Genomic DNA, 21,819 nt, shown 5'->3' with positions numbered 1-21,819 from the left:
GAATAAGCTTGCAAAGGCGAAGTTCTCCTCTGGCCATCACTTCACACAGAAGAAACTGATCGGGGAGGGCCAGCTATTGTATATATGCAATACCATACTGGCACCACTCCAGGGGGCTCCACAGCTCGCCTGACGGGTACTGCTAGAGGGTGAAAAGTGTCTGATAATCATGTACTTGGCATGTACACACACCTATCAAGGGACACAAGCAAGCATCATGACCACCTGGTCTGACCTCCTGAATAACAAGCCCTAAAACCGTACCAATTAACTTTTATATCAACTCCATAACTTCTATTTGAGCTATATCATCTCTTTCAGAAAGGCTTAAGTGACTGAGGATCCACTACATTCCTAGGTAGTTCCAGTGTTTAATTACAGTTTATTAACCCTCTCCTTCAGCCAGCTGAAAACAAAAACATCAACAAGCATGTGGTAAAAGAAACAAAGATGCAAGATTGAATGAAGGTCAGAGTGGAGGTACATTTATGTATTATCAAATTCAAGGTAATAGGCATAACGAAAAGGGTAGAGGAGCAAGAAGAGCACGCTAAAGACAGTCTTACAAGATCCCAATTCCTATGCTTTTGAGAAATGAGGAAACAAGGATTCAAAAGAACACGTGACAGAGCAGGAGAGTCTCGAAAAAGAAATCATAAATGCTGATTGAAGGATAATGGAAAGTTAACAGGTGGGTAATATTGAAAGAGAAAGTGATCACCAGAAAAACGGAAAGGCAAACAAAACATCAGAGAAGGAGTAGCATGTAGTGAAAGCATGGATGAATGAATGGCAGTGTTGATTCAGAGTTTAATGTCAAACAAGGAGGAAGGCTAAGCACCAGACAGCACGTCAATATTGCAGCTGCCAGGAGGAAGACGAGAGAATGTGCTTGTTATACGAAGGAAAGTCAGATGTCAAATCAGACTAAAATGGGTGGGAAGGAGTCAGGTGAACCATAGCTGACCAGCAAGAAAATCAATTAATACATAAACTTGAGCATTTAACCAACATTGCTCAGGTCCTTAATATCCATGTTTTGGAAAATAAAATTAAAATGTACGTGCGTCATTTAAAATCATTGCTCTAGGGTAAGGCTGGGAGTTTAGGGTTTCATTTTGCAGGCTGCATCTTTCCCTTGCTTGCTGATGAACGGGAACAGCTAGAAGTATTGGAAAAATGTCAGTTCCAGCCCTCCCTAAATATTACTTGGGGTGTGGGGCTGTCAGTTCCAGATGGGGGGTTGTCTGCCCCCTGTGATCCCCAGCCAGAGTGAGGAATGCAGCAAACTTTGCACTTTCCCCTCGCTCCAAGAGGATAGGAAACAGCCATCAATGTTCCCATAGGAATTGAGGGAGGGGACAGCATCAGGTCCTCCCCCTCAAAGGTCATCTTGTAGGCAAGGAGACTCCAGGGTAGGAGGCTCCAGGCTGGGGCAGTCTGCAGGCGCTACCCCCAGCCAGCTGCTTGGTAATTGTCTCTCATTTCTGATGGTTTTATGAGAAGCAATCCCATTCCAGGGACAACCAACCCCCTATCTTGCTTTAAGTTATAACAAGAGGAAGTACATACCAAAATTTGGCGGTCCTAGCTCAACACATACACACTGTCAGATAAACTCTCTCAAATATACAGTAATCCCCCAAGATACATGAGGGCTGCATTCCACACAAACCTCACATACCCCGAAAGTCAAGTAAGTAGGGGGCTTGGGTGGTGGGTTGGGGAGTTAAGCCTGGGGTGGGTTAGGGTGCACAGCAGAGGCTGGTAGACTCCCCCTCATCCACCAGCACTCAGAGGAAGAGCTGGCTCTATTCACCTTTGATAGGGGGATCTCCTCCCCTCTGCATATTTCATGCGTTTACTGTATGAATCAGGGGTCAGCCACATAAAAACAGGGTCACGTAATCTGAGACCTTACTGTATAGTAAACAAAAAAGCATACCATTTATATTAAACCATAATATTTCAATTGATGAAATGTCAAGGCCACACTTTCTATTTGATTCTTTTCATAATATGAAGACTTCTGAATCACATACTAAATCAACATAAACAGAAATTCATAACAGCTTTCCTCACTAAAGCACTATTTTTAGAACACTAACTGGGGTATTAAGTTCATTACTTCAGCTATTTCTGTGATTTGCGTGTTCCTCGGGGATCACAATAAAAACGAAATGCAGAAGGACTTCAATAAATAATGATGAATTTTTATGATGTGTAGCCAGTGATTTTAGTTTACAATTCATTCATTGTGTGGTTATGATTAACTAAGATGTTATGTAATATATAATCATTGTATGTTAAACAGAGATGGTGTAGGATGACAGAAGTCTTGTTAGAAGGGAGAATTATATATTTGATATGGAAATAAGTAGGTCTGAAACTCAAGGCCTACATGCTGAGGCCTATAAGAGTTTAGTTTAGCTATGTTAGGCCTTGGAGATAGAAAATGCTAATATAAGAGACCAAAGAATAACCCAATTAGGGATGTTATAGGTTAGCCAGTAATCCTCATCCATTACAAGCTCCACTTAATTGGTTGGGGCTGAAGGTGACCCACCAGAAGAAGGGGTTGCTCCAGCCCAGCAGGGCCACCGCACATGGGAGGTGCTCCCAACAAGAGGGGAGATGTGGGGGAGGCTGCTATAGCCTAGTCAAATTGAACTGGCCCCCCTGCCACAGGAGGGTGCTGCTCCACCCCCACTAGTTGGCTTAACAATAAACGTACTGTTAATTGTTTATGTGTTCTGAGAGACTCAAATCTAAAGCAAGTAACAAATGGTGCCATTCACTCTGAACCCATGATGGTATAAAGCCACATTATAAAATTTACTTTAAATAAAAGGCTACAGATGCTAATAACCCTACCTCCAGTAGTATAAATATCACTAGAATTAGTGTGCATGGTACACAAGTACTTATGAAAAGCATCCACACAAGTAAACGCAGAGTGCTCAATTACCTGTGCAAGCATGGTTTACCCTAATTTAACAATTCTATTAAAAAGCAAATCAAATCCATAGATTTTGTCTTCTCATGAAGAAGCTGAAAACTAATTATGTGACATACTGTAAACCAGGTTTTCAGTTCAAAGAACTCCTAAAGATATACAACCATTGTATAAAACAAATACAAAAAACCTGGAGGCAAGGTAATTTAGACTCATAACTTAGTTTTTATGTTTGTATGCGCTAGATAGAATCCTATTAAAGCAGCTAGCAAGGCAAGCTATCAGTAAGAATTTTATTATGTTATAAAATCTGACGTTCAGTGGTTGGCAACGTATTTGAATTATTATGCCATGTCATGTCACACAGTTGTGTGCATCAACACCTTACTCACCACTTCAGTGAACACAGTGAAAACACTAAATCAATGTAATGACCAGAAAGAAAACAATAGTTAAGAAAAGAAATACAGCTTTACAATTATAAGAAGAGCGATGCAAGGTCCTGTGGAACACCAAAGCCAGCAACTGAAACATTTATTAAAATCACAGCTCCTCTACACGTACAAACTTGATGTTTCATGTTAAAAAGTTTTTTGGGGGAAGCGGGGGTTAACATATGACGATAAAATAAATCTGAATACTAATAAATTTGCCTTTTGGGAGGAAAGCTATACAAATCATTAGGTTCTGAGCAAGCACAGCAATTACTTTCCATTTCATGAAAGGACAGCTCCCATGCTATACAAATAGCACATGATCAGCACAAATCCATGAAGACAAGATAAAGACACAACTTATGCAAGACTACGGAGCTGACTTTAGGATCAGCAAATCCAAACAACAAAAAACAAATAAAAATATATGGAAAAGATGTTTCAAGAAAGGACAATATCAATCACATACTTGGGAAGTAGCTCCCTTCTTTTGATACACTATTATATTTATCTCCACCCCTCTTGAATTTCCACTCCAATACTGACAAGGTGGGTTTTATCCATTAAAGCTTATGCCCAAATAAACCTGTTGGGCTTTAAGGTTGTTTTTGCAGACATAGATTAATATGGCTACCCCTCTGAGACACTCATTTGTAATTTGGAATATGGAAGACAAATGAACATCCCAGAACTTTGCATTTTCCCTCTTGAAAGAGTTTGTGATGGGGGATGTGACATTAGACCAACCTTAATTTATTTCAAAAGTAAACTTTGTTAATATGTATAGTTTGGTAGTATTAGTTTGTAGTGCAGTAGTGTCTGGGGTATCAAACGTACCATGCTAGGCACTGAACACAAGAGCAATTTAAGCAATATCAGCCTGTCACGTGGAGTCTTTGAGCTCCTCTTCTGTACCATCCACGTCTCCTTCCCCTGCACTTCTCTGTCTCTTCCTTGCACCTTGGATATTGCAATGGGGTAGGGGAGGGGTGTTAAACCTCTTAACAAGCTAGCCAGGGAGTCAAGAGTTGAGGCAGTCTTGGTCATTGTGGTCATGTGAATGGGGAATTCTTAGGCCAGTTTGAACACAGGACAGTTAGCAAAGAGATGAGAAAAAGTACATTAGGCAGCATCACAGAAACCTGAAGATGTACCCTTTCAAGCCTGACAACCATTCCTGGACTAAGATCCTTAGTTTATGAGCTCAAGTATGGTAATTCAGTCCAGAATATGGTTATTACCCACCAAAAACAAACAGCCATAAGAAATTTCAGTAGCCATGCAGCCATTATATGCCAGTCCTCAGTGTTTGGGTATTTGTACATTAGGAATTGTAAGGCATCCATGCACTCTGAAAGGCAAAGATTTTAATTTCACTGTCACAATAATTCAGAGTCCAAGGCCATTGTGATCATCTAGTCTAGGGCTTCCCAAAGTGTGGTACACACACCACCAGTGGTACAAAAAAGGGTTTGAAGGGGTACGCAGCAGAAAATAAATTACGAAATATCAGGAGATAAAAACTGGGATGGCACTGGGAGATGGGGTATGCTGACACGGCCAAAGTCCCAAAAAGGGGTATACAAATGTTTTAAGTTTGGGAAACACTAGTCCAACCTGCTGTAAAGCTCAAATCAAAGAACTTCCCCACAATAATTCCTAGAGCATATCTTTTAGAAAATATCCACTCTTGATTTAAAAATAGTCAGTGAAGAAGAATCCAAACACACCTTTGGTAAATTGTTCCAGTGATTAACTACACATTTAAAAAATTATGCCTCGCTTCAAGTATCAAATGCCTAGTAAGAAAGGTCAGCAAGGCTAAATGAATCACGTATGTGAATGAGAATTTCTCCATATTGATTTAATCCTATTTTAAATGCTTGCTTCACATAACAATACGGGAAAATTAAATAGTACAGAATTGGAAAAAAACCGTGTCACAAAATAATGATACAAGAACAATTTGGAAAGATACATACCATGTTTTCTACTCTCAGTTCAAATGGCATAGGATTGTACACCATCAGCTGAACCTCACATACATCTCCCTGGACCCACTGGAAGTCTGTAAAGTAATTATGGATTTATTAAAAAAAAAGATGTGATTACCACTGTTGTACCACAATAGTAATGCTAACTGCTGCTGACACGCTGCTAGAGATGCCAGTGCTCAGAGCCACCCCTACCAACAAATCAAAACTCTCAGCTAACCTAACTCCACAGCCTGATTTACTCTTGTAGCATGTACCTTCCCAGCATACTTTATGTACATTTAAATTTATGACAGAGAGCAGTATAAACATATTACTGTCTTATGAAATTTTAGTTTGTACTGATTTCACTGGTGCTTTTTAGGTAAAGATAGGCAAATACCTAACTGTGTTGATATATCCCCCGAATACCTCTGTGTACCCCGAGAGATATATACACTCCTGGCTGAGAAGTGTTATGTTAAGGGACTAGAAGGGCAAATGCTAAAAGTTATTTGGTTACATTAATGAACAGGGGGGGTTGTACAAACACAAAATAAATGACAGCTCTTGCCTTAAAGAACTTGCTCCTATGAGGTACCAATCCAGAAAAGCACTTAAGCACATGCTTAACTTTGTTCATACAACTGAGAAGTTCAATAGACTTCTGTGGTGACTACTAACAAAGTGATCACCCCCTTATGGAATCAACTATCAGAGGGCAACAGGTTGGTAGGGAGTGAGCACAACACAGGTGAAGAATGAGCAAAGAGTGACAGTAATAGAAACAAATTTTCATGACCACAAGCAGAGTTGATTTGGCAGATTGATTTATTTACAAAAATAAAAACTAAGAGAGCCAGTGATACTGACAAAAATCAAGCACCAAGGGAGGATAGATCACCCAATAGTTGGAAGACCTTGTACACTCTTTTTCATGTTCTGCAGGAAAAAGTATGGAACCTGGAAGTTCTATAATGAGCATGGAAAGGAGGACTCAGAGCTATAGCCTATAAAGCTAACCTGATCCCATTCCTAAAGATACAGATCTATAGATACATATTCTCTTAGATTTCTTAGTTCCTTATGGGCTTGTCTACATGAGCCCCAGTTTTGAAGGAGGCATGTTAATCAGGGCAATGGAAGACTACTAATGAAGTGCTGTGGTGCACATACAGCACTTCATTGAGCTAATTCTCCCCCACAGCAACTTCCAAGTGCCAAACTTTGGCGTGCTGGCATGCGTGTAGCCGCGGGCACTTCCAATTACCCATGCCTGCGGCTACATGCATGCCAGCACTTCAAAGTTCCTGCAGGGGAGAATTAGCCTAATGAAGTGCTGCATATTCACCGCAATACTTCATTAGGAATCTCCCATCACCCTGATTAACATGCCCCGAAGTTGGGGGCAGGTGTAGACCCAGCCTGTGTCTTTGACTATTTATTTAATTATAATAGGTTTGTAGTACAATAGTGTGGGTGTAACACAAAGGCTCTACAGGTCATACCCTGTATGTTCAACAAAGGCAGTTAGCTCACGTATGTCTGGGACCTTTCACCCAGACAGCAAGGTGGTCTTAGAGATGTCTGGGACCTTTCACCTAGACAGACAGCGATAAGATAAAATGATCTTCAATGGCCTCAGGGGCTTCCAAGCGTAACTTCAAACTTGCTATACCACAAGGAAAGAACTGAGATAACCAGGAGAACAAAAACAATATGTGAGAATGAGCTAAAGTTATTTTATATATCTATATGAGCAGGTCAGCAACACGTACAAAAGATATCATATGTATCCAGCATATAGAATCATAAAATCATAGAAGAGTAGGACTGGAAGGGACCTCGAGAGGCCATCCAGTCCAGCCCTCTGCCCTCATGGCAGCACCAAGCACTTTCTAGACCATACCTGAAAGCCATCTATCTAACCTCTTCTTAAATATTTCCAGTGATGGAGATTCTACCACCTCCCTTGGCAATTCGTTCCAGTGTTTGATCACCCTGACAGTTAGGAACTTTTTCCTAATGTCCAACCTGAACCTCCCCCGCTGCAATTTAAGTCCATTGCCTCTTGTTCTATCCTCAGAGGCAAGAAAGAACAAGTTCCCTTCCTCTGCCTTATGACACCCTTTTAGATACCTGAAAACTGCTATCATGTCCCCCCTCAATCTTCTCTTTTCCAAACTAAACCAGCCCAATTCTTTCAGCCTTTCTTCAAAGGTCATGTTCTCTAGACCTTTGATCATTCTCGTTGCTCTCCTCCGGACCCTCTCCAGTTTCTCCACATCCTTCCTGAACTGCGGTGCCCAGAACTGGACACAATACTCCAGCTGAGGCCTAACCAGCGCAGAGTAGAGCGGGAGAATGACTTCTCGTGTCTTGTTCACAACACACCTGTTAATGCATCCTAGAATCATGTTTGCTTTTTTCTGCAACAGCATCACACTGTTGACTCATATTTAACTTGTGGTCCACTATAACCCTTTGATCCCTTTCTGCTGTACTCATTCCTAGGCAGTCCTTTCCCATGCTGTATGTGTGACACTGATTGTTCCTTCCTAAGTGGAGCCCTTTGCATTTGTCCTTATTCAACTTCATCCTGTTTACCTAAGCCCATTTCTCCAGTTTATCCAGATCCGTTTGAATTATGACCCTATCCTCCAAAGAAGTTGCAACCCCTCCCAGCTTGGTATCATCTGCAAACTTAATAAGTGTACTTTCTATGTCAATATCTAAATCGTTAATGAAGATATTGAACAGAACTGGTCCTAAAACAGACCCCTGTGGAACCCCACTAGTTATACCTTTCCAGCAGGATTGAAAGCCATTAATAACTACTCTCTGGGTACGGTTATCCAGCCAGTTGTTCACCCACCTTATAGTAGCCCCATCTAAGTTGTATTTGAGTAGTTTATCGATAAGTATATTATGTGAGACCGTGTCAAATGCTTTACTGAAGTCTAGGTATATCACATCCACCGCTTCTCCCTTATCCACAAGGCTCGTTATTCTATCAAAGAAAGCTATTAGATTGGTTTGACATGATCTGTTTTTAACAAAACCATGCTGGCTGTTCCCTATCACCTTACCACCTTCCAACTGCTTGCAGATGATTTCGTTAATGACCTGCTCCATTATCTTTCCTGGCACGCAAGTTAAACTGACTGGCCTGTAGTTTCCCAGGTTATTCTTGTTCCCCTTTTTATAAATGGGTACTATATTTGCCCTTTTCCAGTCTTCTGGAATCTCTCCCGTCTCCCATGATTTTCCAAAAATGATTGCTAAATTTTCCAAAAATGCGCCCTAATATTTTTCTGGGTGCGAAAGATAAATTTGGATATAGAAGGAGGGCCCAAGCACCTGAGCCATAGAAAAAGGGGGGACAAGGGATTGTTTCAGTTAGGTAATAGGAGGATAAGCTTGTTGTGTAATCTTATTTCTACGTCTCTAACTTTTGTCTAATAGTCCATTAGTTTTAAGTTTTAGATAAGTCAGTTAAGTAAACTAAATTACCGTTAATAGGTCTTAGCTTTAGCTTCTTCTAAGTTCAGCTACTCAAGAATTGAAGAACCTGGCCTGAACTTTGACTTGCCAGAGGCAATGCTGAGACTTTGTCTCTTACCACCACGTTATCAGGGAAACGTGTGAGCATATTAAATCCAGGTTTTACAGAACACAAGACCAAATCAATTTTTGAATAGTAGTACCACACTTGTAACACTAATTTATGTTACCATTTGATTACTATATGTTTATTATTTCATATGTACTTTGCATATTCTCTGTAGCCTGATTCTGGTACAAGATCCTTATCTTCTGATCACATTAAACTGGTGATCCTACAAGCCATACTATCCACAGGAATATAATTAACCACCTCAACCAAGCAACAGCACAAAGGATACCATACCGAACAGACACACATGAAGACACACCAACATTACAAACTCTGTCCACTCAAATTTTAGAAGTGCTGTATACATAGCCATAAGGATTAAGGGAAAACATCAAGAAATATCATCACTACTCACTGGGAGGTAGTTATCCCTAAGCTCTCAGTATAGCAGTAGTTGTAAAACACCAAGTGTGGTTACAACTTTTAAAAGATTTCAGTGCTCTGTGTTAAAGGTTTTATTTTCATAATGAAATAATATTTATTATAACCTTGGGAACACTATGTATGGATTCACTTCTCCCCAGATTTCTCTATATCTCAAACTTCAATAATCCTTTACCAGAATAATATTAACAAGTAGACTGCATAAATCAAGATGTTAAACATGAAACTGTAATTTGCATGCTGAATTTGTCAAAAACAGATCATGTCAAACCAATCTAATAGCTTTCTTTGATAGAATAACGAGCCTTGTGGATAAGGGAGAAGCAGTGGATGTAATATACCTAGACTTCAGTAAAGCATTTGACACGGTCTCACATAATATACTTATCAATAAACTATGCAAATACAACTTAGATGGGGCTACTATAAGGTGGGTGAACAACTGGCTGGATAACCATACCCAGAGAGTAGTTGTTATTGGCTTTCAATCCTGCTGGAAAAGTATAACTAGTGGGGTTCCACAGGGGTCTGTTTCAGGGCCAGTTCTGTTCAATATCTTCATTAACGATTTAGATATTGACATAGAACGTACACTTATTAAGTTTGCAGATGATACCAAGCTGGGAGGGGTTGCAACTTCTGTGGAGGATAGGGTCATAATTCAAACGGATCTGGATAAACTGGAGAAATGGGCTGAGGTAAACAGGATGAAGTTTAATAAGGACAAATGAAAAGGGCTCCACTTAGGAAGGAACAATCAGTGTCACACATACAGCATGGGAAAGGACTGCCTAGGAATGAGTACAGCAGAAAGGGATCAAAGGGTTATAGTGGACCACAAGATAAATATGAGTCAACAGTGTGATGCTGTTGCAAAAAAAACAAACGTGATTCTAGGATGCATTAACAGGTGTGTTGTGAACAAGACACGAGAAGTCATTCTCCCGCTCTACTCTGTGCTGGTTAGGCCTCAGCTGGAGTATTGTGTCCAGTTCTGGGCACCGCAGTTCAGGAAGGATGTGGAGAAATTGGAGATGGTCCGGAGGAGAGCAACGAGAATGGTCAAAGGTCTAGAGAACATGACCTATGAAGAAAGGCTGAAAGAATTGGGTTGGTTTAGTTTGGAAAAGAGAAGATTGAGGGGGGACATGATAGCAGTTTTCAGGCATCTAAAAGGGTGTCATAAGGCAGAGGGAGGGAACTTGTTCTTTCTTGCCTCTGAGGATAGAACAAGAGGCAATGGACTTAAATTGCAGCGGGGGAGGTTCAGGTTGGACATTAGGAAAAAGTTCCTAACTGTCAGGGTGATCAAACACTGGAATGAATTGCCAAGGGAGGTGGTAGAATCTCCATCACTGGAGATATTTAAGAAGAGGTTAGATAGATGGCTTTCAGGTATGGTCTAGAAAGTGCTTGGTCCTGCCATGAGGGCAGGGGGCTGGACTCGATGGCCTCTCGAGGTCCATTCCAGTCCCACTCTATGATTCTATGATTCTAAATTGGCCATACTCTAATTTCACATTCACAACCATTTACTGAGTGATAACACTTTCTTAGCAGCATTACAGAAGGATTCCAGGGAAAGATATCAATGCAAACTTTTAACTCCAATTAATGGTAGTAGGAATTAATGGCATATACTGAGAGACAACTATAACCTCTTAAAGAACATCAAAACTGCACATGAAAACTATCAGCCCAATTACTGCTTGAATGAAGATTATTATTTATACACCTAACTTGTCATTTTTTTTTTGTCAGTACCCAAAATGAAGTAGATGTTTCCCATTTACAGCTGAAGTCATTACTCAGACACATAGTATAGACTCCAAAAATCAATTCCTTAGATACAAACAATTTTTACACTATTTATGAACCCAAGACACAAATAAATGTACTACAACCCTTACAAAAAATCAATCTGGAAAGGTGAGTTGCCAACACAACATACTGAGATGACAGAGAAGACACTCAGGCTGTGTCTGTACACGCCCCTTCTGCAGCCCAAAAGATGCTAATGAGGCACAAATGTAAATTTCCCAGGCCTCATTAGCATATGGCCACATGATTCGGAGCCCAGAAGAAGCTCTTCTAGACTCCAAAATAGCCGTGTAGATACGTGGCCTGCGGGGATCTCCCAGAGAGTTTCCTTCTGGGAGATCCCCGCAGGCCACGATTCTACATGGCTATTTTGGAGTGCGGAAGAGCTTCTTCTGGGCTCCGAATCATGTGGCCATATGCTAATGAGGCATGGGAAATTTACATCCGTGCCTCACTAGCATCTTCCAGGCTGCTCACTACCTGGAAGGGGCATGTGTAGACACAGCCTCAAAGAATGGATTTCAATTTTAGAATTAACTACTGAAAACAAGAAACCTACTTGTAAACTGTTCTGTGCAGAAATAAACATGGTATCCACATCTACAAAAATGATGGGTGGATATCAGATATCTCCAAATTTGCAGGGTTCTAGATATAAAATTTGCATCTGCATGCATAACCACACCTGCAAACAATGAGCTGTGGATGTCTGCATCTACACCTGCAGATATTCGTGAATAAGCAGGGTTCTACAGATCAGTCACCTGTCTGGCCTTATTGTTAGCGAAGTATATTAGAAACAGTTGTGATCTGGGAATCCAGAAAGTAAATGGTACTAACAGTTGTACAACATGTTATTAACTCAAATTGCATTTCTTCTGTTTAATAGCATTATTATGTGTATTGTGGCAGGACCCAGACAGCCCAATAAGGTCATAACCTCACTAGGCCTCAAACATCAGTAGATACTGTCCATGCCACAAATTACTTACAATCTAATTTAAAACAAGACTAAACAAGTAGCAAATAAGAGGAAATGGGAGAGAGAGGATAAAAGCCATTTTAATAAACAAGTGAGGCGATATAAGCTAGCATTAATTGTTTTCATAGTGTAGACATTACAATACGTAAATTGTCTCAGACCTTATCTTCATCCTTTTGTATTTACATAGATGATTTCTACTGAAGATTGCAACCACATACATTACAACTATTAGAAAAGGTTTTCATCTATTTTAATTGTATAAATGAAATTTAGCAACTAGAAATGAGAAAAGCCATTATGTGGCTAGTCAATTAGAAATGAGAAGAGCCACCATATGACTAGTCAACTTACCATAAAGTACTTAAGCGTCCCACATACCTTATTTTGAAAACAAAGTTAATCATGTATAGTGTAATGGTTCTGCATCAACTCAAAGTTTTTAAAATACCTTAACAAACCAACTCCTGTGTGCCTTAATGTTTGCCTTCTTTCTAATCTTCATCCATGGCTGAAACAACAAATCTGTGGCTAACTTACAATTATTTTTATATTTATTTCTACCTTCTACATCTAACATATGCCCAAATACTTCCCAGTATAACCTTATTAAGTCTCTTAGGGTTTTTGTACACAGACAAATGTAAACTGTCCTCACTGCTCTCTCAAGATGACAACAACAAAGAAGAAAACTCATTCCCGTTAGATGCCTACCCAACTTAAGTGTTTCTACCAATATTTGCTGCTACCCAGTGCAGAGATGGGTCCGGGTTTATGCAATGTACAGTAAGACAGAAAGGTCAGTGAACAAGTATAGTGTATATACTCAGAAGTCACTGTAGTCCAGGACTGTACTGGTAGTGCTACGACCTGCCCACACAAAGCCCTCAATTTATGTTCCCATTTTCTCATCCATCCCCCAAAAAGTCAATTGTTCAGCTCCACAAAAAAGTTCACTGAAATCCAAAATTCCAGATACCATTATGATTCCTGAGACAAAGGGAAACCCCCCGGTGTGGTTGGAAGTACATGGAATGGTGGAGCCCTGTGACATGAAATCCCTGGAGCCATGGAAACTTAGGAGCAGAGGGGTCTTGGCTAACTCCATTCCCTACTTCCTACTGACCCTATCATGCCCAGGATGACAAAACTATGCTTCCTGGATCTTTCTTAAAGGGCCACTCCACATAAAGCTTTCATGAAGGATTTAGCCCATATTTAGTGATGTCAGAAGGAGAATGAGTAGCTGGAACCACATATTCTGAAAAATACTGACTTTGCAGGGAGACACTGAGGGATTCATCTAGCCCCTGACATTTACTAACAGCCACTACTAATGGCACATTAGCCAAATAAAATTATAATGCAGTGTTAGGTTTTTCCTGCTGAGGATATATTGTCCATTGTTACTTCTGTAGATGCTAAGTCAGTATTTTATAACCCTAACAATTGGAGTTCTCTCAGAAAAACAAATCATTTTGATTCTCACAACCATGACATCAAAGCACTTTAATAGGACTTAAAATAATCCAATGCAATAAATTAACTATAATCAATTCCAAAATAGCTTATTGGCTAATGAGAGCTAAAGAGCTATAAGCGTTTCCTTAATACTCTTCTCAAGGGCTCTATTTCTCTGAGTTTTCACTAATACTTGACTTCCTTTGCTGTGAAGAGGATTTATCCAATTATACACTAGGACTCATTTGCAAAGTAATACAAAGTAATGAATCAGGATTATTTGTAATACCTTCAAAAATTGTTTAGAATATCGCAAGAATTAAAAAGAAGAAACTAACTAGAAGTGTAAGAGGAAACGAAATTGACTATCATCATTTTTTGTTAAAACATAGCACATCACAAGAGTTCATAGGGATGAAGAAAAAAACACCATTTGAGGCAATCTAAATGGATGAACTATTTTTTTTTAAAAAACTGAAGTAAAAAAATTACTAAAAATAACACTTTTTAAAAAATTAACACTTTTTAAAAAATAAAATTAAATAATTCATCCACATTTTCCTTTTCTTACATTTAAATAAAATGAATTGAGTTAAGGACCCAAGCAACATTGGGTAGATTCCTAAGTAATGATTATATTTGATGGGTTATAATAAGGATGATTGTGGGATGATGGGAGAATAAGATCTGATACACAGAGATGAGCTAGACAGGGATTAGACAGGGTAAACACCAAAATCTTGTGTAGTGTAACAGAGAATCATTTGTAGAGAAACAATTATATTTCTGTACATATTTCAAAGTACTTCTGACTTTTGAGTGATAAAAGGTGTGAAGTGAATTCAGAGTGGATAGAAAGCAATGAGCTATTTTAGAAGTGGGCCAGAGAATGGAAAAAGAATGAGGGAACTTGAGAGGATGCAAGTCAATATACATCTTCTAACTTATCTTCAAAACAAAAATGCACTTGCATTATAAGTCTGCTTTTATGCATGTACAGGTACTGGCCATGGAGTTGCAGTGGCCACCGTACCATTTCTAGCCCTCTGGGCTGTACTGCTTTCAGCCTAAAGACTTAGGGAGACTAACTTCAGTGGTATTGGAAGTCTACCCTGCCCCAAAGGAGGGCACCATTTTGCTTCAAGAGATGTATGTACCCACATTATTCATGCGGAGGCATGCACCTGTACATAAACAGGGCTTCACCCTGTAAGGTGCTGAACACACTTCACTCCCACTGAAACCATCACCTTGCAATATCAACAGAAACAACGAAAAGTCCTGTGGTACCTTACAGACTTCAGCAGATGCAATATTAAGTACCCAGTTTGTAAAATAGAGTACCTCAAAAAAAAAAAAAAAAAAAAACTTCATCCTCTACTTTGAGATAAATTGCTGTCAGTATAATCACTAAAAGCCACTGAGACTGAAGTTGATTAATATAGTCTAAACTTGTGATTGCCTGATTCTAAAGTCTGTTTGATTATTAGTAAGTTTCTTTTATTGTTTCAGCTAATCAGTGTGCTTGGACGGAAGTGTTTAGTAAACTCCATTTAAGATATTCTATATTAATGAGATCAGGGACTTCAGCATGCTGGGCTGTACAAGTCACATATTTCTGGCAGAAAATCTCAGATGAAGATTGCTGATGCTGCCCATTAATTTAATTTAAAAGTGGCTGACCCCCAACATTCACACCATACAACATGTTGGAAGCTGTATGAGAGCAGTGAATAGGGCACCTCAGGTTGGACCACTGAGGAGATACGCCGTCCATTAATCCAGATTGTCCCTGGGTAAATTTCATGTCCCCAGTGTTCTCACCAACCGTTACCCTCTGACCACTATATACAACTCCAAATATATAGTAGAGATGTGAAAAGCACTATATAAAGCTCAAAACTTTGTCTCTGACCAAGAAAAATATCACCACATTCACTTGTCTCTCTAATATCCTGAGACTGACCTGGCTACAACTACAGTACATAAAAGCAGTGTTCTCTGTAAGATGAGTGTGTGGGCATCAACCCAGGAGGGATGCAGATGCCACCCATGTGGTTAACAAAGCAATCTCATCTAGCCACAGCTGGCAACATGCATTTTTACTGCTGGGGTGCACAGATAACAAAATGTGTTCTGCACATGGATGAACAAAATTAGAGGGAACAATGCATAAGGGTATTTGGGATACACTCTAAGATCTAAAATAGGAGAAAGGCATTAAAAAAGCTAACAAGATTATTAGGCTGAGTACTTGTTTATTTTCTTGAAAAATCACCTAAGGATAAGAAAGTTGAAATCAGTTAACATTTCTTCCACTGTGAAAACATGATCCCGAAGTATTATGCCTTTTGAGTAATTCCTCCAAATCCTGATCTATATATAGAATCATGACATGAAGACTTAAAAGCAGCAGTTACAAGAAAGTCTGGATCCTAAACTCACCTATTTTCTTACTTCGCTCTTCTCCACGATTGTGTGCAATAATTGGAGAGTATATGAACGGACTTTTGGTTGACATGTTCTGACCCAGTAAACTTTTCATCTTCTGTGGTCGAAGACTGATGGGGAGATTCAAGAGTTTCACAGATCTGTTAAATAAAAATTTAAAAAGCAATTCTTAGCTGGTTAATATTAGTCAAAAGGAGCCATTAGTAAATATTAATTACCCCTCGCATTTTTATAGTGAACATGGTACCTGTAATGGGAGGAGGGGCAAGGAAATGAAATATAAAATGAATCAAGGGTCTGAAGGAAAACCAACCCGCCTTTCAGAGGAAAATTGCAAACAAGTGTAAAATCAGAAAAGTATAATGAGGAAAGCTATCAAAGAAAATATGTAATGGATTATCTTTTTTTGAGAAAATGATGCTGACAAAGATTACTAAGTATATTTATTTCAAATGTATGAAAGTCAGGTAGCTGCTCACTGATGGACTCTAAGTCCCACAAGCCAACTTTTTTAAGGGAGTGTAGGATGAAAATTTATGAGGCAGGCAATAGTATTCTGCTAAAGACTCCCCATTCCCATCCTGAAGTCTGGAGTAAGCCTATAATCCTGTAACACAGAAACCCAGTCAGCATGAGTGGAAAGTCTCCTCCCCTGGTCCACCCCTCATGTCACTTCTCAGACCCAGGGAAGGTCATCCCAGCTCAGACAAGGCCTTGGATTTGGAAGGAGGGATATTTGCCCCAACAACCACATTCCAAGAAGAGGCCCTGTGTATGAGACCAGATATATGGCTCTCTTATATCTGCTATCCAAGGCTAGCACATAAAAAAAGAAATGTGTTATGGCTCTATGCTGTTACTCTTTTGCTTTAATCTTCTAGATAATGCACCCCTGGATATGCCTGCGTGAAGGTGCTTTCACTACCCCTGTAGACACATCACTAATCCAATTAGACACATAGTTGTCATTAAATATCTGCTTTGTTAAGTAACTTGTTAAGGAAAGCCATCTGTACTACAGATAAGGTGTTCTATAAGCTATGGGTAGGGACGCTAGACTATTGGCTCATTTCATCTTGCTGCTAGAACCTATCCAGTCTTGGATAACATCCACGCCATTGTTTCCCCCTGCCCATCAGCATCCTATAAAATCAATTGTAACCTACGGTGTTCCCTGAGCCTAACAAGGAAAGTGATACTCCACCAGCACTGCGTGTAATAAACCCTCCTGCTTGCTTCATGCACGGTGTCCAGACTTTGTTCCAATAACTGGGGTCTCTTCCGTGATCAAACCTGCAACCTTGGCATTATCAGCAATAATATGAGCAATCATCACTACACAAGTAACAGCAACCAAGGGTCCTGTGGCACCTTATAGAGTAACAGAAAAGTTTTGAGCATGAGCTTTCGTGAGCACAGACTCACTTCATCAGATCACTTCAGCATCTGATGAAGTGAGTCTGTGCTCACGAAAGCTCATGCTCAAAAATTTTCTGTTACTCTATAAGGTGCCACAGGACCCTTCGTTGCTGTTACAGATCCAGACTAACACGGCTACCCCTCCGACACTAGACAAGTAGTTTTCTGAAGTTGGTACACAGTTCGTGGCCTCTGCTAGTGGACAGAAGTGCTGTTGTGACAACTGAGGACTACAAATTTATTCTGATTATGTGCTCAACATTGAAGTGGTTTAAGGATTTGCAGTGGTGTGATTGCTCTGGTATTAAGCAGGGTGAGGTTTTTGTGCGTCAAACCCTGAAACTTGTCTAAATGGATTTAATACTGGACAGCTTCACAATCATGACTCTTTGGGCACCTTTATTCCATTTAAATTAAACACAACTGCTTCATACAAACTAATAAAAATAAGGGTTTTTTTGTTTCTTTAAATTGAGGAAACTAAAGCAGAATCTAAAAACATGAACATGAGTGTAAGTTCAACAAATGAAACGATAACTTGTGACAAATGTTGACATAAAATGAAGATCAAAACCTCCACACAACACACCTTTCAAGACCCATGAATCATACACGTGTCTATCACAGGTTGTATACCTCAGCCAGTGCATCAAATGCCCAAATAACTACATGGGTGAAAAAAGAATCCCTCACATGAAGTCTCAGAATAAAGAACAAAAGACAAAATCACTTTGCCACCGTTGAATGAATACTTTCCACTATCTGACTTTTCAATCCTCATCCTCAAAGGAAACTTACACCTTCAAAATGTAAGACTGGGAGCTTAAATTCATAACATTTCTACATGCATCTGATGAAGTAGGTCTTCGCCCACAAAAGCTTATGATCCAAAAAATCTGTTAGGCTGTAAGGTACCACAGGACTTCTCATCGTTTTTGCAGATACAGACTAACATAGCCACCCCTCTGATACTTTTAACTTTTCTAGACACTAAAAACCACACTAGTAAAAAAAAAAAAAAAAAAAAAGCAATGAATTTATTGTTTACTGCAACAATTTGTAACCAACTAATGCCTCTTTTTTATCCTGTTACTCTGAAGGTGCTAATGGGCCATTTCACCTTGAACAGTCTCTTGGAATACGTGCCATCTTCTTACCCTAAAAAATCTGCTGCATCTTATATTTAGTTGTGATAGTCTGGGTGTGTCTACTCATGCCCTAGTGCTCCAACCTAGGCTGTAGTTTTTAATCCACCTCCAGGAGAAAAGATAGCTAGGGACAAAGAAAGAATCAGTCGGTCAACCGAACATTGTCTATACCAGAAATCAGGCCAGCAATTATCTCTCAGGTGGTATGGATTTTTCATTCCCAAGAGACAAAGATATGCCCAAAAACAATGAGAAGTCCTATGGTACCTTATAGACTAACAGATTTATTAGAGCATAAGCTTTCATAGGCGAAGATCCACTTCATCAGATGCATGGGAGAGATATGCCCATGAACATTCCCAGTGTACATAAGCCTGCTCGAGTACCCTTTCCACACCTAAAGAACTGTGCATAGCTTGAAAACTTGTCTGTCACCAAAAGAAGTTAATTCAGAAAAAAAAATTCCATATCCACCTTGTCTCAACAGAACAAGACAAAGATTAAATTAGTACAAACAGAAAAGTCTCCTGATATAACTTAAGACCTGTATTAAGCTCATGCTTGGTGAACATGAAAAGCATGGAATCAAATCAGTGAATCCAAACTGGTGTGTAAGGAACTAGGCCTGTTCATGGACAAAACTTGCAACAAACACTGTTGGGTTCTTAAAGAAAATACTTTGGAGGCAAAATTAGCAGAAGTAGCACCTGTCAGCCAACACTGTACTGTAGTAAGCATTGTCATCCTAGCTACCACCCCTCATCCAGAGCCATGGACCCAGATGACCTCACCACCTCCACTCGTTCTTGCTAAATCCCACATACTACCTGAAAAATTAGACTGGTCACTGACTTCACACTCCCTTCTCCTTTTGTGTATTCTCTTCCTTTGCCATCTTATGTCTTTCCTTTCCTATCCCTCTCCTTCTTTATTTGTCAAATAAAGTCTGGAGTTAATTGTGGGACTATACGTTTTGCAACACTGCCGTAAGACTGCAAGCACATCGGCAACTTAAAGCAATGCCCTAAACAGACTGATGCAGGTTCAAATATAAGCAGCCATTATTGTCATGTGCTGGACCAGGGTTCTTCCAGAAATGGGGTTGCAAATGGAAATAAACACCAGAAAGAGAAGTTGCATTTTCTCTTCTTGCTATTCTTTCCTCTTCTTTTTGTGTGTGTTTTATTTTGTCTTCTTAGGAAAAAGGATCAGGAGTACAACAACAGCACCCAGCCTATTTCAGCAAACTACTCTTTTCCCAAAGACTGTCAAACAAGGGCTTTTCCTTCTAAAACCATTCTCCAGCTAATGGGAAAGGAAACACAGAACACAGCTAAAAAGAAAACCTTTTTTAATACTTTATATTTCAAATGCTTAACTGTTCTTTCCTTCCTGTGTTTTTCATAACATGGTTTAAGAATTGCAATGGTGTGGTTGCCATGGTAGTAAGCAGGGTGACGTTCCTGTGCACTGAACACTGAATTTTGTTTAAATCTGTTTAATGTTGGACAGTTTCACAGTCACGACTCTTTGGACATTTTATTCCATCTAAACTAATATAGTGCTAGGTCATACAAATTGTAATAAAAGTATGTTTCCAAAAAGGAGTAAACTAAAGCAGAACCTACACTATTTTAACAAAACAGATTTGCTTCTGGAGGTAGAGGAAGTAGGCTGGGAATTGACAGAACACTAACAAAGCACAATGATGAATAAGTTATGAAAAGACCAACATGTTAGATCAGTTAAAACATTAGGTACAGGGGAAAAAATATTCTAATGGAAGGAAAACATCAGATATTAATGATACAAAGGCGGAAGAAAGAAAATACCAGAACACGGCGAATATTTACTCAAATCAGACGTACTTGGAGGGATGATAATTAACGATACCACTTATACATTTTGCAGTACCTTTTTAGTAGCGGTTTTTAAAAATTAACTGCATGTGCATTTACATGGTAAAAATATATCAGCTGAACCTTAATAAAATTAGGTACTGTAAGCCAATGAATTTACGGGCAGGAACTGTACACACTGGAAGACACCACACTTCAGCCCTGAACTGTAATAATGCTCAAGTCTTGGGATGCTTGTGCATAAATGTGAAAGATTTGTGCTTTATGTGAAGTAGCCACTAGAAACAATTATTTAATAAATTTCCCTGTATATGCAAACTAAGCCTTCAAAAGTAAGAAGTGAATACTATACTACTATGTTAGATGACTAGTTAAAATTATTATTTGGAAGCTATAGCTTTCAAAAATGTAAATGACACTATCATAAGACAACAACACTATCTGCCCTCAGGGAGATAGGAAGAATAGAACAAATGCTTCTTTAAAAAAAAATTTACATACTTCTAGAGACACCTAGATGAAATTATCAGCAAATAAAATAGTATTAATTTTAACAGGTCCCAGCTTGTGATAATTTAACTGTAGATGACTTCTGAAAACCCAGCTAAAATCCAAAATGTGGGAACCTTGCAAATACACAGCTTACTTTAAGATACATTTTTCCCCCAAGAACTTCAGCTCACAGTGCAAACTATCATGCTGAAAAATTCTTCAATAATACCACAATCCACCAAGGAGGCAGTGCATATTGCAATGTGATTAAATTTGCATTAGAATATTTTATGAAAGCCATTCATGGAGACAAATAACTATAGTACACAGACACATTGAGGAAGAGGAAATTTCTCTCACACAATTGTAAATGGCAAAAGGCCAGAGATATACATATTACCCATACATTTCTTTTGGTTGGGAAAATAAGAAAAAGTAGTTGTGTGTGAGGGATGTTCAAGTAATGTTTTGAATCTGAGGAAATGGGTCTTACCCACAAAAACTCATTACCTAATAAATTTGCTTGCATTCAAGGTGCTACAGGACTGCCTGTTATTTGTTGCATTATAATGTTTCATAATCATCCAGAATCTCAAGCACTAAGTAATTATTAGACAGTGGGTGGAAATAGTTTAACTATAGACACAAAACTTGGTAAATTCTGCACAATACAGATAAAAATACTTGAATAATAAGAATGTATAGTATACAGCTCAGAAATAAATTCCACTATTGAAAGTTACCTAGAAAGTTACCTAAAACT

The 21,819-nt window shown here is 39.1% G+C and overlaps 1 protein-coding gene across 2 annotated transcripts in view; it reads right to left on the bottom strand.

Moving 5' to 3' along the window:
* Positions 1–21,819, bottom strand: part of TRAPPC9 (trafficking protein particle complex subunit 9) — a 719,778-nt gene that overhangs the window by 628,986 nt on the left and 68,973 nt on the right. For both annotated transcript variants that reach the window (XM_074986617.1, XM_074986618.1), the window contains 2 exons: positions 16,133–16,278; positions 5,373–5,458 (listed from right to left, as the gene is read on the bottom strand). In XM_074986617.1, coding sequence (XP_074842718.1) covers positions 5,373–5,458; positions 16,133–16,278 — 232 coding nt within the window. The remainder of the gene's footprint in view (positions 1–5,372; positions 5,459–16,132; positions 16,279–21,819) is intronic.

Source organism: Carettochelys insculpta, chromosome 2 (assembly GCF_033958435.1).
Source record: "Carettochelys insculpta isolate YL-2023 chromosome 2, ASM3395843v1, whole genome shotgun sequence".
Classification (NCBI taxonomy): domain Eukaryota; kingdom Metazoa; phylum Chordata; order Testudines; family Carettochelyidae; genus Carettochelys; species Carettochelys insculpta.
The sequence above is the reverse complement of the archived record's forward strand: the minus strand, read 5'-3'. Positions and strand labels throughout refer to the sequence as shown.